Below are 14,026 nucleotides of genomic sequence, written 5' to 3'. Positions count from 1 at the left end.
GGAGGGAGATGCCCCTCCCTTGAGACATTCCACAAGGATGAGTGAAGAGTATGAGGACTGTTTTACTATTTGGGACAGCTCCACAAACCATGTGAAGCCCACAGATCTTTTCATCGTACATAAAGATCATGTGATTGTATTACAGTTGCATGAATTCTCTGATCCTTGTCCAGAAAATGTGGTGAGCTTCTGCTTTCATGTGGTGTTGTCGTACTATAAAAGGTGTATTCAGCAGAGTAACATACGCCTCCTTTGTTGGACTTCGCAGCCCTTTAATTAAATCACATCTTATGGAAAATCCCATGATTCACAGCTTTGACAGGAGTGCTATAATGCTTTCCAGACAACCTTTAAACATCTTTAGTGTCTTTAATGGCTGCCACATGGCTGAGAACAATATTTCATTAGTCTGGAGCGATTTAAATTTCCATCCAGAGCAAATACACATTGTAAATTGAGCAAGTATAAGGTTTTAAACAAAAGACGAGTGCACACAGAAACTGGAAAAACCCAAACATGCTGGAGTCTGCAATTGTTCCCCTCAATAAGCTACACATGTTTGTTTGTGTTTAAACAAATGTTCGCAGACAATATTTGGAGTTTCTACTGAGCTGGATCACGTAACAACACGCAGGTGGCAACACAATGCAGGTGCACAAACGGCTGACTCACTGGTTTTGTTTCCATAAAAAGAGGAACCGAGAGGCGCAGACCCCAGCCTGGCTGATTATTTCACGAGGTGATGTTTTCTTAATGGATTTTGCAGAGAGAAAGTAACTTTGCTTCGTGACCGTTCGGTAATTAATGAAACTAAACACAGTGGTTTTTAAAAGGCCCGGGCCGGTAGAAGAAGACTTGCACATCAGTTCATCTGCTAGTAGTTTGCATGGACAGTAGGTTTCCATCATTTCAATGCGTCAGTGGAACAGTCAGTTTGAGGGCTGATAAAATTATCATGTCTGGTCATATCATGGAATATCACAAATAGTATATTTAATAAGGGAATAAAAGGAGATACTTAAAAGATACTGTTGCTGTACGAAGTGTCAAAAAGTAGTGTATTTGCTACAAGTAATCTCTCTTCTTTCCGTCTCTCCTTTAAATCACAAACAATGTAATTTGATTACAGTTATATTTAACCAGAACAAACTGTTCCTGTTATGACCTCAGCCATGCTGCACCATTCAATTCACCGTTTAAGACAGTGAGATGCAGTTGCATACTCTGGAAAAGGTTCGACCTTGAATTAGGATTGTTTTACAAAAAATTACTGCTTCTGGCTTTGCAAGTCTGCAAGCTAGTCATCAGGCTAATGTAGTCATTGGATGTTAATGTAAATATTTTTTTTTCTGAGGGTGGTGGTATGCTCCAAGTTAACCTGATCTTTAAAAAAAAAGAAAAGAAAGTGGCATATACTTGATCATTTATGATGTTTATGAGGGGAGCAATTATCAGCTTTTTTTCAGTCAGAGCTGCAGCTCTTCATGGGCAGAAGATGTCACGACAGAAACAGATGTTCACCTGCCTTCTTCGACCCGTTTGCTAAAATTAAAACACATTTCCCGATGGGGTTTGTTTCGGCACCGTCTCTCACCTTGAACATTGCAGCCTGCGGCTCTCCCAGTTCATAGAAAGGTGGTTTCCCAGTTGCCATCTCTATGATGGTGCAGCCCAGAGACCAGATGTCCGCTGGCTTGCCGTATCCTCGAGGACCCTTGTCAATTATTTCCGGAGCCATGTACTGCAGTGTGCCTGGACAAAAAATACATAGACATATTTTAGGATGTTATAAATTAATCATTTTCAGTAATGGTGTATGCAGAGCGGGGATGGCTAAACATACAGTTTATAATTATTTGCTCATTTGGATCTGGATGTGTTGGTTTTATTCATTAATTGGTGGCACTTTCCGATCTCTCAGGCTTTAGGCTTGCCCATAAAGTAACAGTTTAGGTTAGGTAAACATGAGGTCAATGTTTATTTACTCTCTTGCTGAGGCTCCGGTCGCTGAGCACAATAACTTCCTGAAATCTCTACCGGGTTCCTGGCAGCTGCTTTTGGCTATGAAGTAGTTCATAACTTCCTGTAAAACGGCAAATTGACGATTTTATACTTCAGTTTTGATACGGATTTTAAAAAAGCTTTATTGGTGGGTACTTGGCTAGCTGTTCCCAGACTCTCTGAGATAAGATAAAAGCCTCCCGCCACCGGGTTGGTATAGCTGAACAGAGAGTGGTATTGATCTTGTCATCTAACTCTTGGCAAGAAAGCAAACAATCGTATTTCACAACATGTCACACAGTATTCCTTTAAACTGCAATCAGCCAGATTGTCTGTTTCTCCCCATTTCTAGCCTCTATGCTAAAATAAAGCAACTGGCTGCAGCTTCGTTCGTATTCAACAAAACAACTAAAGTAAGGAACTATCATCTCATTTAAATCTCAACAAGAAAGTGAATTAGTGTTGCTTCCCAAAATGTGGAACTACTGCTTTACGGTTGTGTTTCGGTGTCATCTGTTGTGATTCTTATGATTTATGAGCAAATTCTGCTCACATCACTCTTCTTTTAATCAAATAACTGACCAATTAAACTCACAAATAAGTAAAGTGAATAAATCATTGACTGTGACACTTTCAGCAATGTGCAGGAAAAGCAAACTAATGTTAATTTCATGCATGCAAGTCCTGCTCAGGATCGTGTCTTGAATACATTTTCAAGGCCACAACATGTTTCTTACACAAAAGGGGCGAAGGTGACATCAACAACAAATGACAGACTCTGATGAAAGTGCCAAACGTAGCTTAAATTAAAACTAATTATAAGTTGCCTCTGTCCTGAGGTGATGACACAATTCTTGCAAATGACCAATCAAGTTACATGAGCTGTAAACGGGGCTTATGGTCAATGAGCAACAGCAAAGAGTCTCTCTTTGTGTCGCCAGTGAACCACAGCTCAGTCCAAAGTAACATTTTCAGCTCCCCACTGAAAGGACTCTTTTGTTCTAATAATAGCCTGCTGGGCGATGTTTGCTGCTTTTAGAAGCTTGTGTACTGAGCTAAAAACAGGCGCGGAAGCATTTATAGCCGACCTGGTTTATAAAAAGGAGTAGCCCAGTTTCCTGAAAGAGCTCCACCATTCAGGGTAAGTCCCTGTCTGTTCCAATCGGCTGCCAGATGGTCTTATCTAAGAAGGTTAAACTGAGCCGCAATTGGCCGCCTTGGTGCAGACATCACACAGGCTCAAACCTGCCAGACCTGACCGCAGACTTGTGCCAAAGTGAGTAGCAACAGCCAGGTATTCTCAGTGATATCGCTTACTGGCCAAAGAGCCCGAGACAGGTTTACCGCTCTGAAAGACAAGCATTATCAGTGTGGGGTTACCTCAGTGCTCAGCGTTATTCATGGCCACTACTGAGCAAAGCTTTCCTTTTCCTTGTTGATTCGTGAAAATGGGGAAGAGAAGCAGACATCTAAGGCATTCTCGAAGGGTTTGCGTGAACAAGAAGAAATGGGTCAGAGTGTACCTGTGAAAGTCTCAGTGCAGGGGTTGATCCCAGCCAACCTCTTGGATGTGCCAAAATCGGATATCTTCAGAACGCCGCTGTAGGTGTTGATGAGAACGTTGTCACCCTGCGGATTGAAAAAGATATCCGTGAGAACATTCCATGATGCTATTGGGATTATGTGAGGTGATTGAAGGCGACAAAGAGCAGGTTACAACGAACAAGCTGTGCGGGCGGAGGAGGACGACATCCAAGCCAAAACAAAGTGATTAACATTTACGGGACGCTAATGACACTTATATGACCGTGTTGTTGAATCAGGTGGATGCATAGGGGGAAGAGGTTAAAGCTGACCTTAATGACCGTATGTGATGGAAGCGTTATCAGTGTTTGTCATAACTGAGATAAAACAGGGAGGTTTTTTTTTTTTTTTACAGAAGAAAAAGGGATGTCAAGATAACAAAGAAAATGCAAAAACACGCTGTGAGCAGCTGGGACGCTCCTGGAATGCATTCACACCAAATAAAATGAAACAGAAAATGTAAAATGATTTTGCCGTGCAAACTTCTCGTCAGTCATAAGGCATTTACATTCTTTTCGGATCAAAGAGTTCTGGGGATTCCCTTTAGGGGAACTGCCCACTGGGGAGCTCCCCTCACAACTTTATTTTTCTGTTTTGCGTTCGCTGACGTGACGCAAGTTGCCCGGCGCCGCTTGCACACATCTCCTGCTGCAGATCCGGTGGAAAGCCCTCCTAGCTTATTTTAAAGTGGTATAAGAATAAATAAACGACTCTGTAACGAGCAACAATCACATGAGAACAAGCAAAACCATCCGTCATGAAAGTACCTGTTGTAATTTAGTTGTGTGGCTTACGTGTGCCAGTGTGACTGGGTTAGCTTTTGTTCTACTGAGTTAGCTCGCGGAGCAGCGACTCATTCTCAGTGGGTTTCTGCTCATTAAAAGGGTTAACTTCTGGACATCACTGTCCGTGTTTTCTTCCATTCGTTCCGTCATAAGCTGTATTTTTCTGTTTTGTTTTACACAACTTTTTTTTGTGGAGAAATGGCAGTTGCCATTGCTGCATTGGCTCATGTGTTTGACTAATCCCTGTACACTTGACTTCTCTCACCCATGGTTGCATGGTTAGTTCTTGCGTCAATGAGAAAATTAAAATGTGGGTTTCTCAGAACTATGAGAAAGTTCCTCTGGTCCAAAAAAAGCTCATAGTTGCGGCGCAGTCTGTTCGCCTTTTGTTTGCTACATTTTCAGATGTTTTTTTGCAGTGCCAAAACCTGTCAATCAAACAGTGCGGCCACAGGAGTGCCGGCTTCTTTCCTTCTGGGTTTCCTGTTGACGAAGCTTAGGTTTCTGTAGGTGGTGCACTATATTCTCCTTAACTAACTAACTAATCGGTTCTTGAGAGAAGCCTCTACATGGAGCCTGGGTCAGCATCCTTGCAAAGTTTTAACAAATATATTTGAATGTGGCTTCAGCGCAACTATGATTCCTTTATGGAAATAAGCATGCAAGAAGCCAAAGATACAACACAAATGATAGACAAATGATTATATTAACTGTACAATACCTTGATGTCTCTGTGTGCTATCTGGTTGTCGTGCAGGTATTTGAGTCCCTCTAAGATCTGCCGCGTGTAGAAGCCGATGGTCGGCTCGTTGTTTTTCAGAGGGCCCCACTTGGACCTCAGCAGTGCGGACAGACTCCCTGGACGCCACGGGACAGAGAACAACAAGGATCAAATCCAACCTGTGATCAGCAAAACAGTTTCCGATACGTCTGCAATCTACAGCGTTTTTATACCTCAGTTATTCTGTTAAATGATGTACAAACTCTATTTTCAATGCATCTATGTCTGAAACAGTTTTAGTGATGAGTGTAAACATTGTTCTTTTGGATTGAACATTTTTCATATGATGTTTGAAGTAAGCCATCTTGTTATTGCGTGACCTTTTTGGGACTGAAAAAATCTATTCCAAGACCATATAGTTCAGGTCAGATGCATTATTTTTAGTAAAATATATCATTATTCAAGGTAAGGCTAAAGAATAAAAGAAAACACATATAGATAAGCACTAAGAGCCACTTGAAAAATATGCATCCTGTCCTTTCATTTCATTTTGTGCTCTCAGTTATTTTCAATTATAGTGTTTCTCTGGCTTGAAATTATTCCATCATTCATTTCCTCTTCATAAGGACATATCAGCAACAGCAGGTCTCACCTCCAGGCACTTGCTCCATGAAGATCTTTATGAAGCCGTTCTCGCTGATGGAGCCGAGGTACTGGACGATGTTCTTGTGCTTTAAGTGCTTGTGAAGAGCGATCTCCTCGTGGAGCGGCTGAGAGTACCTGCATTAAAAAAAAACATGATGTTGCAGTATTGTGTTTCCGGTTGGAAAAGTAGCGGATGTGATGCTAATTCACACTGAAGATGATTCAATGCATGAGTTCACGAACACTCAAAAATAATCAGTATTCTATTTTTTAAGTGCCTACAGATACAGATGAGCAGTTCTTCATCTCCGCTTTTGTGGGATTTTGGATGTTTCCTTTCGGTAGAAGATATAAGGTCACAGTTTTAGTTAAATATGTATTGAAAAATCCAATTTCATTCAATAATTGTTCTTCCCATTTTAGTGTATAGTGAAGTTTTTGAAGTGACACTATACTCCTCAAAATGAAAACGTGAAACCCTTATTAAAAGTAAGTATTACAGAAAACACACATCTATTAGGTTATTAGCAACTAACAATTATTTTCATTATCAATCAATAAACAGCTATTTTCATGATTCAATGAATTGGTAATTTGTCTCTGTTGATCGACTACATTTTTCAGCAGTAGCCTCGATAAAAAGAAATCCCTAATATATTAACCCGACAATGATTGATGGTCTTGGTGTGCATTACCCAGTAGAGAAAGAAGACTTCTAGAGATGTTGGTGTCTGTGTCTCTTCCTTTAGGTGACGGGTAAACAGGCTGGATAAAGCTCAGATGCCAAAAGCCAAAAGAATAAACCAGAAAAACTGTGATCCTGATATCAGATCAGAACAAAAGGAATCTCTGTACACTGAAAAACATGCCTACCAGCAATTTCTTTTCACATTCTGCTCCGTGCATGAATCACACACACTCTCACTCTCTGTCTGTATGTCTTGAGGTTTCAATCCACTTCTGAATTATTTACCAAAATCCTCCACATTCCTTGCAGCAGAGAGCCCTGCTGACTTGCTGAAGTGATTAGTGGAACAAAGTGTGGCAGTGCAATCATGCAGCCTGAGAGAGTTGGAGATGAGTACAGAGCTATGAGTAGACAGGCGCTTTGAGCAGAGACATCGGGATTTTGCCTCCACAGCTCCGCACTAACCAGTCACTCAAGTGGATACCAGAACGGAGGCCACCAGGGACTCTGCTGATCTGTGCGTCAAACTCTCCGTCGGAGAGAAGCAGCACTTTTATTAATGATGTTTAACAGCAGAACTGAAAGAGAGGCATTAACAGCTCAGACACCGGTTTACATAAACGCTGTAATTCAATCTTTGCAGAGGATCATATGTCCTGAGGGTGGCCTCAGATCTAAAGAGTTTATCTTCGGGATGATAATTACCATTTCACCTTTAAACAGACATTAAGAACTTTGACCGATTAATCAGTTAAACAGACATTTTAAAAGAGTTAATATATAGTTAAAATTCTACATTTGAAAAAAAAAGAATAAAAACAAAAGTTCGTTACATGGTTAAAGAAAAACAGACTTTCAGGTGGACTCTTATATGAGAGATAACCCTCCCTCCCTCTCCTCCTCCCTCACTGGATATGAATCCTTTTGACTGCCTCAAAACACAGTCAACAAATTAGCCCCATGCATGTCGACATATTGCAATTTCTGAATGAAAAGCAGATTACAAATGGTCTGCTGACATGAAAAGAAGGAACATTTGTTGTGTTGGTCATTTCTCTAATGGGTAACACACATTCTAAAAAGTGCATTTTAGTCTGTTAACGTTTAATGTTCGGTTAAAAAGGGTTAATCAGACAAAATGTTCTAAATTAGCATCCCTAGTTTATCCTCTTCTGAACCTGAATTCCATGTTAGTTGGATAATTAGATTAGAAAACAGTTAGTGTGCAAATATGGCATTTTTGTCTGTCGGTCACCAAAAATATTAGGATGCATCCTCTGGGGACTACGAATGTTTACAGATAACTTAAAGGTTCCCTGGGTAGTTTAGATGACTACATGAACCAATGTTTTCAGGAGAGATTCTCCATGTTGTTTAGCCTCGAGGGTGATGCAATACACATTTCTGCCACTGTATCTGCACCATCCGTATCTGCACGTATGCATCTATCTAAACAATTCAGGATTTGAAGAATATATCTTATGAGTTAGGAATATGTGTGTTAAACACAAGAGACAACTTGTCAAGAATAAAAAAAACACCGGTTGAGGGAAAACTTTGACCTATTTAATGGTGCTAGATGAAGGATTACAAGGACAGTAAATATTTAAATGTGTCCTCAGGGAACCACAAATATCCATACTAAATTTGCTTGTGCCTGGAAGTAAAACCACATGACTGTACATGAGAGCGGTTACATTATGTCACTGGAATGTCACAGAGTCCATAGAGATATTATTATTCTGTGGTAACAACAGTGTGAATGCTTCAGAGTGACAAAGAGAACATAAAGACTCTCACCTGCTGTCTCTCTCTGGTATTTCTTTGATGGCCAGTCGAACCTGGTTGCTGAGGTCTCGGCCCGCGTACACCACACCAAATGTGCCTTTTCCCAGAACCACCCTGTCTCCGTGCTCATCGTACTCGTAGTCGTACTGTGGAGACAAACATGCAGCATTCACTATAAAGACCTGATCATTTCTTATCACTGTGCCTGGAGTAGAGTTACCTTGTCAGCTGTGTCCCAAATCACTCACTAAAAGGACTTTATAGTATTTATTCACCATTTTGTAGTGCTGTCAAAATGTATAGTTAGATTGCGGGACTCAAAGTATCCCACATTGTCCAATAGGTGATCACTAACCGACCAATACATACTATCATGCATTGTGCAGAAGGAAAAACGGCAGCCGGAAGAGAGGCGAGGGAGCGGCGCGATTGAGACAAACCAATGAGTTGTGGCATAAAACGTATATATATATATTTTTTGGTGTGTGTTGGGTTCCAATGCATTTTTATCCAAACGTATCTGGTTATTGACCCGTTCATAATTCACTTCAACAAAAGCTATTTTCTCTGTAATCAGATTACTTTAAACCTTTAAATTGATTCTTGATGACACCCGAGTGAGAAAGAAACTACTAAGTACTTTTCTCTCTGAACTATTTACAGGATAAAACCTACGATGTTGGTTTTTAGGACAGATTGTGTAAAAAAAGACAGTTTGGAGATGAACCAACAGTACATTGCAGCTCAGAGACGCATATATTACATCAAACAGATATTAAACTAGTTCCTGAGCAAAACCTGTCTGACATTTGATCTGTGCCAAGCTGCGTAGTCAAAAAAAGGGTGCGGCAGGCAGCGTTTTGAGGTAATTAGCTTTTCTTTTCCAGACAGGTACCTGCTCCGTACTGTCAAAGCTCACAAAGCAAACACACGCAACATTTACTCTCTGGGGTTGCAGCTGCTGCCATCCAGCTATTACAATGCAAATTGTATTGAACTGAATTAAAAAAGCTAGATTCAAGTCCTGAGTTCACACAAGCTTAAAACAGAATATTGTTCAGACATTATATTATAAAAAGGAAGGGAAATATATAATTGAAACTCTTTGTTTCTTTGTCTTTTGATGAAAGCATGAAAAATAGCCAGATAGCTGGCACTAAAAAGAGATTTGCCCAAAGCCAATTAGCGGTTAAAAATGGTTTTGGGGGTCAATCTTTTTTTTTCTTTTCTTTTTGGCAACAATTCACTTCTTTTTGATGAAAACACCAGTCACGTCATGTTTCATGTGAGCAGGCATGATGTAACAGAATGCACAAAAGCAAACGGGTAAACTGCTTCATGGCACACATGCAGTGAAAAGGTTGCATTACCGGTAATGAAGTATTAGTATTTGCATTTTTGCTGAAGCTTTGTTGTGTTTGAGGCTTTATTGCCTCTTCATTGAAGGCTTTATCAAATTAAATACATGGACATAAAAAAGGATCTGTGGGCAGAAAATCCTATTTGCTTGAAATGTACCACTGGCTCTATGAAGACGCACCAGTACGTACACTACAGGGAGGACTTTTTTGATGCGCTTTATAGCTACAAACATACATATTAATAGAAATATAATCAAAGTTTATAGGGCTGGAAAAACTCTCTGAGCCAACATAGAAGTGAATCTAGTCTTCAGTCCTCTCACCTCTAAGGCGTCGCTGTCACAGTCTCCCTCCTCTGGACCTTTCCAGGCCTCCTCTGCTATGCTGTTGACCAGATCGCAGAATCTGCCAAAGAAAAGCTCCGTCAATCCAAAATAGAGATCAAACACAACAAATAATTAAACAGTGGAGTCTGTGAGTATTTAGACACTCGAGTCTAAATGAGTACTGATTTTGAGCGCTAAGCATGTTTAGCTGTGTGGTTGTATCCATACCAGGTGAAAGGTTGCAGGATTTATAGTATTCATCAAACACTTTATGCACCTAGAGCCTTAACAACAAAACTATGAATATCTCACTCAGCACAACATTTCTCTGTTTAATGTAGAATTTGCACATGTTGTCTGACATCCAATCAGTACATATTGTGATTGAGTGGCAGTATTTACTGTTGCTGGTCGTCTTATCCACAAGGGGTTACAGTATGTTTGCATGCACACCTCCCACACAGATACATACAAATGATGACCTTGACCGTTCTCACTGAACACAAGCTGCTAATTAGCTCGTTGTCTCGTCATGCTGTCACACACGGCCGGCCTGCAGGTGTTCAGTGATATACGTGTGCTTATGCATACGCACATGTGCCAATCATGCACTTGAACAATCTGACAGTGCCTCTCTTTGCCACCGGCACAGCTTTTTTGTCTCAGAATTAAAAGGAGTGTCGCATCACAACAACAGCCGGCGTGACTCACTGACTCTCACACTCCACATAATGGAAGAGCTCGAGAGCCTCTGATGTGAGAGTCACAAATCTGAACACTCAGTGCTTTACCGAGCAGCGGGCGAGGAACACGATGGCCTCGGAATGAAACAAGGTGTGCTTGTGGCGATGCAGACGTGCGAAACTTCCCACCTGAGTTTGGAGCTGACAAGATTGCCTGAACTACTGTTGGGATGGATATGAGTAGAGAAGAGATCAACTAGCTAAGTGGGAACAAGTTTAGAGTCTTTGTAGACTAACGTAAATCTATAGGATTAAAAAATATACAGTATATGAAAAATATGATGTTGGTTCTATGACAGCTGAGTTATAAGGACTACATTTTTTATTCTTGTGAGTAAAAGTTGTTGTTAGAGCAGGTTGTTTTTATATCTGAAATTGTGAACCCTCAAATGCATGTATAAAAAAGATCACATAAATCCAAATAGACGGTTTTCTAAGTAAAATATTTGAATTCATTCATAAATTAGTATTAAGGAATCAGTTTTTTTATGAGTCTGTACATGTTTTTCCCCCAGGAAAGTTCTACTCATTGTGCCTTTAATAAATGCCTAATACTCTGTTGACAACTATATTTTGGTCTTGACCCGCTGTAGTTATTTTCCTGAAGATAAGTAGCTATAAATATTTTTCACAGCCTGGCAATCCAAAGGTTGTTCTTTTAGATGGCTTACAACTGATTTACAATGCTTAACCATCAATAAATCATTAAATAAAGACTGCATCACTATCACTATAAAGGGTCACAGAGCTGATTTAAAGTCCTCCTTTTAGATTAAGTGTCATAACTAATAAATAAGATACATTAATAGAGGAAGGTTCAATCAATTTCATCACATCCAATAAAGATGCATAGTGTTAACACGACTGTTTGTTTGACATTATTAAGCTCATAAAGGTTGTGTTTCAAACACAGAGAGACAGAGCACAGACCTTTTACAGTGCATCTCTGTACAGAAATAGATCTGGAAGTCCTCTGCATTGTGGAGCACGTAGAGGAAGGCACTGCGCTCGTCAAACTTGGAGATGCTGAGGAGAGACGGACCACAGTTAGTTAGACGACTATCCCATGAGGGCAGATATGACACAGAATGAATGAAACCTTTTTACTGGACTTATGACATCAGCCATCAAATCTCTGGCTATGAAATAAAAGATAGTTTGTCACTCCAATATATAAACTCCAGCACATGTTACGAATGCCGGATGCAATAACAACAAATAGCATTGATAGACACAGTAAATATGCAGTTTTTTGAGTATGAGAGTTGGTTTCTGGATAACATCTAGAACAAACACCAAAAACTTATTTTGCAAATTGTACAATCAAATGATGCTGAATTTCTGCACAAAAAGTGGAGAGCTTCAATTCAACAGCTAAATGGAAACTTGTATCCGCTGATATGAGCCCTTGTCCAATTCTTAGCAGGTCTGTCAAGGCCAGAGCTGCCTATTGGGGCTTCGAAGAGACTGCATGTGTGGTCGTATTGTTGCGTAAAGAGCGATTGTGTCCTGCTGACTGTCTGCAGGCTGAGTGGGCACGGAGAATGAGTCGTTCCCTAGCAACATGTGAGCACAGCCCTCCACTGATCTGACACTGAATTCCTTTGAGGACCACGGAAAAGGAGACGCAGAGAGAGAGAGACATCATGAAAACTGTCCATGGCAGACGGTCTGTGTTATTAATGGAGCACTTTGATACAGTTTGGAGCGGCGAGAGGTAAAATCTCTCAGATCTGCACACAGTATGCATTTAATAAAATGCTTTTCACAATGCTTTTGTGCATGCTTTGATAACTCTGCACATGCAACATAGGCCCTAACCTTTACATATTTAAAGTTAGCAGTAGATTCAGATATTTGTTTGACTCATATTATTATATTATACAATTATTATTTTGTATTGTTACACTTTATCATGAGATTTTTCATTGAACACTTGTTTTCATTTGGTATATTTCTAATACATATATAGATTAATATCTTGGAACAATGTTATAATTAGTTATATATTCAAACAAGTTTTTAAGCGAGACCTCTGCAGAGGAATACTCGTAAACAGTATGAGCATAGATAAAAACCCATATAAATGACATGCATATAAACATTAGTTCCACATTAAAGGGCCAATATGTAGCATTTAAGTGGATCTATTAGCAGGAATGGAATGTGGTATTTATAAATGTGTTTATTATTATTATTATTATTTGTGTATAATCAGCTAAAACTAAGAATCATTGTGTTTACATTGCAAAGAATGAACACTTCATATCTCTAAGGAACAGTTCTCCTTCTCAGAGTCTCCCATGTTGCCATGCCACGTTTCTACCCGGAAAGGACAAACTAAACACTGGCTCTAGAGAGAGCCTTTAGCGTTATTATGTTACCTGCAGCTCTCTGACATGCTTGTGAAACTGCAGTAATGTGAGCCACAGAGAGCAACACCGTGGTACAGCCATCCGCCCTCTGACTTCTGCTCCTAAAGTAGTGTTGTTTTAGTAAGGATGGCCTCTGGCTGAGGGGAAGGGCGTTACCACAGTTTTGCACCCATGCGTTCATGTTATGGCAGCCTTGGGAAGAGAGCAGTGAGCGGAGGGGTATTCAGTCGGTTGCAGTCTGCAACCTCACCACTAGTTTCCACCAAATCCCAGACACTGTCCCTTTAATGAAAACAATGTCTAGCGTTGGACTTACTGACATCACCTGCTAAGTGGTTGAGTGTGAGAGGCTGTGAGGGCTTGATGGTGTAAATATGAATGGGACGGCACTTTGCTACAACATATCACGTGACTACATAAAAAAATATTGTGTACAATTGTGTATTTATTTTATACTTTTTTTTCACTGATTTGAAAGTCTTCCTCGCGAGATGAGAAGTCATTTTAAATGATCTATTCACTTGTTTTGAAAATATCTTTTTGCAATTAAAACATGCCAATATTGACAGACTTGAGAGATGAAAAGACATAACACAAGCAGTATAGGTTAAAAATAATCGGGACATCCCTCTCAACCTCTCTACAATACATTTGTCTGGTAACTTTTGGATACGTACTGGAGCCAAACACTTTCCCTCCTACCCAGCATCTGATGATAAATCTAAACCAACGACCCTCTGTGTGAGGTCGTTGTCACGTCACGATTACGCTGCAATACGAGCGTGTTATTAGGCAGCAGACACTGACCTGACACCTCGTACTGATGTGGCGCTGAAGTTCCACTCGTGAATCCCCTTTTGCTTCAGGAGAGATCAAAACAAATAACATCAGCTTCTGGGAGAGGTTACACCAATCAATACACTGACTGATCGTAACAAATTGATTTTAGTATTAGAGTAGAATCATTATCTAAAATATGTCGATTGACCCGATAGTAATAAAATAGACA

The 14,026-nt window shown here is 40.1% G+C and overlaps 1 protein-coding gene across 1 annotated transcript in view; it reads right to left on the bottom strand.

The window, feature by feature from the left end:
• Window positions 1-14,026, bottom strand: part of map3k5 (mitogen-activated protein kinase kinase kinase 5) — a 61,567-nt gene that overhangs the window by 8,928 nt on the left and 38,613 nt on the right. Inside the window, exons 12-19 of the mRNA XM_079216274.1 lie at window positions 13,825-13,877; window positions 11,573-11,668; window positions 9,897-9,978; window positions 8,225-8,358; window positions 5,744-5,871; window positions 5,092-5,228; window positions 3,525-3,630; window positions 1,595-1,752 (exon numbers count right to left, since the gene is read on the bottom strand). Coding sequence (XP_079072400.1) covers window positions 1,595-1,752; window positions 3,525-3,630; window positions 5,092-5,228; window positions 5,744-5,871; window positions 8,225-8,358; window positions 9,897-9,978; window positions 11,573-11,668; window positions 13,825-13,877 — 894 coding nt within the window. The remainder of the gene's footprint in view (window positions 1-1,594; window positions 1,753-3,524; window positions 3,631-5,091; window positions 5,229-5,743; window positions 5,872-8,224; window positions 8,359-9,896; window positions 9,979-11,572; window positions 11,669-13,824; window positions 13,878-14,026) is intronic.

The sequence above is a fragment of the Taurulus bubalis genome, assembly GCF_910589615.1.
Source record: "Taurulus bubalis genome assembly, chromosome: 3".
Taxonomy (NCBI): domain Eukaryota; kingdom Metazoa; phylum Chordata; class Actinopteri; order Perciformes; family Cottidae; genus Taurulus; species Taurulus bubalis.
This window is presented reverse-complemented; position numbering and strand designations above follow the sequence as displayed.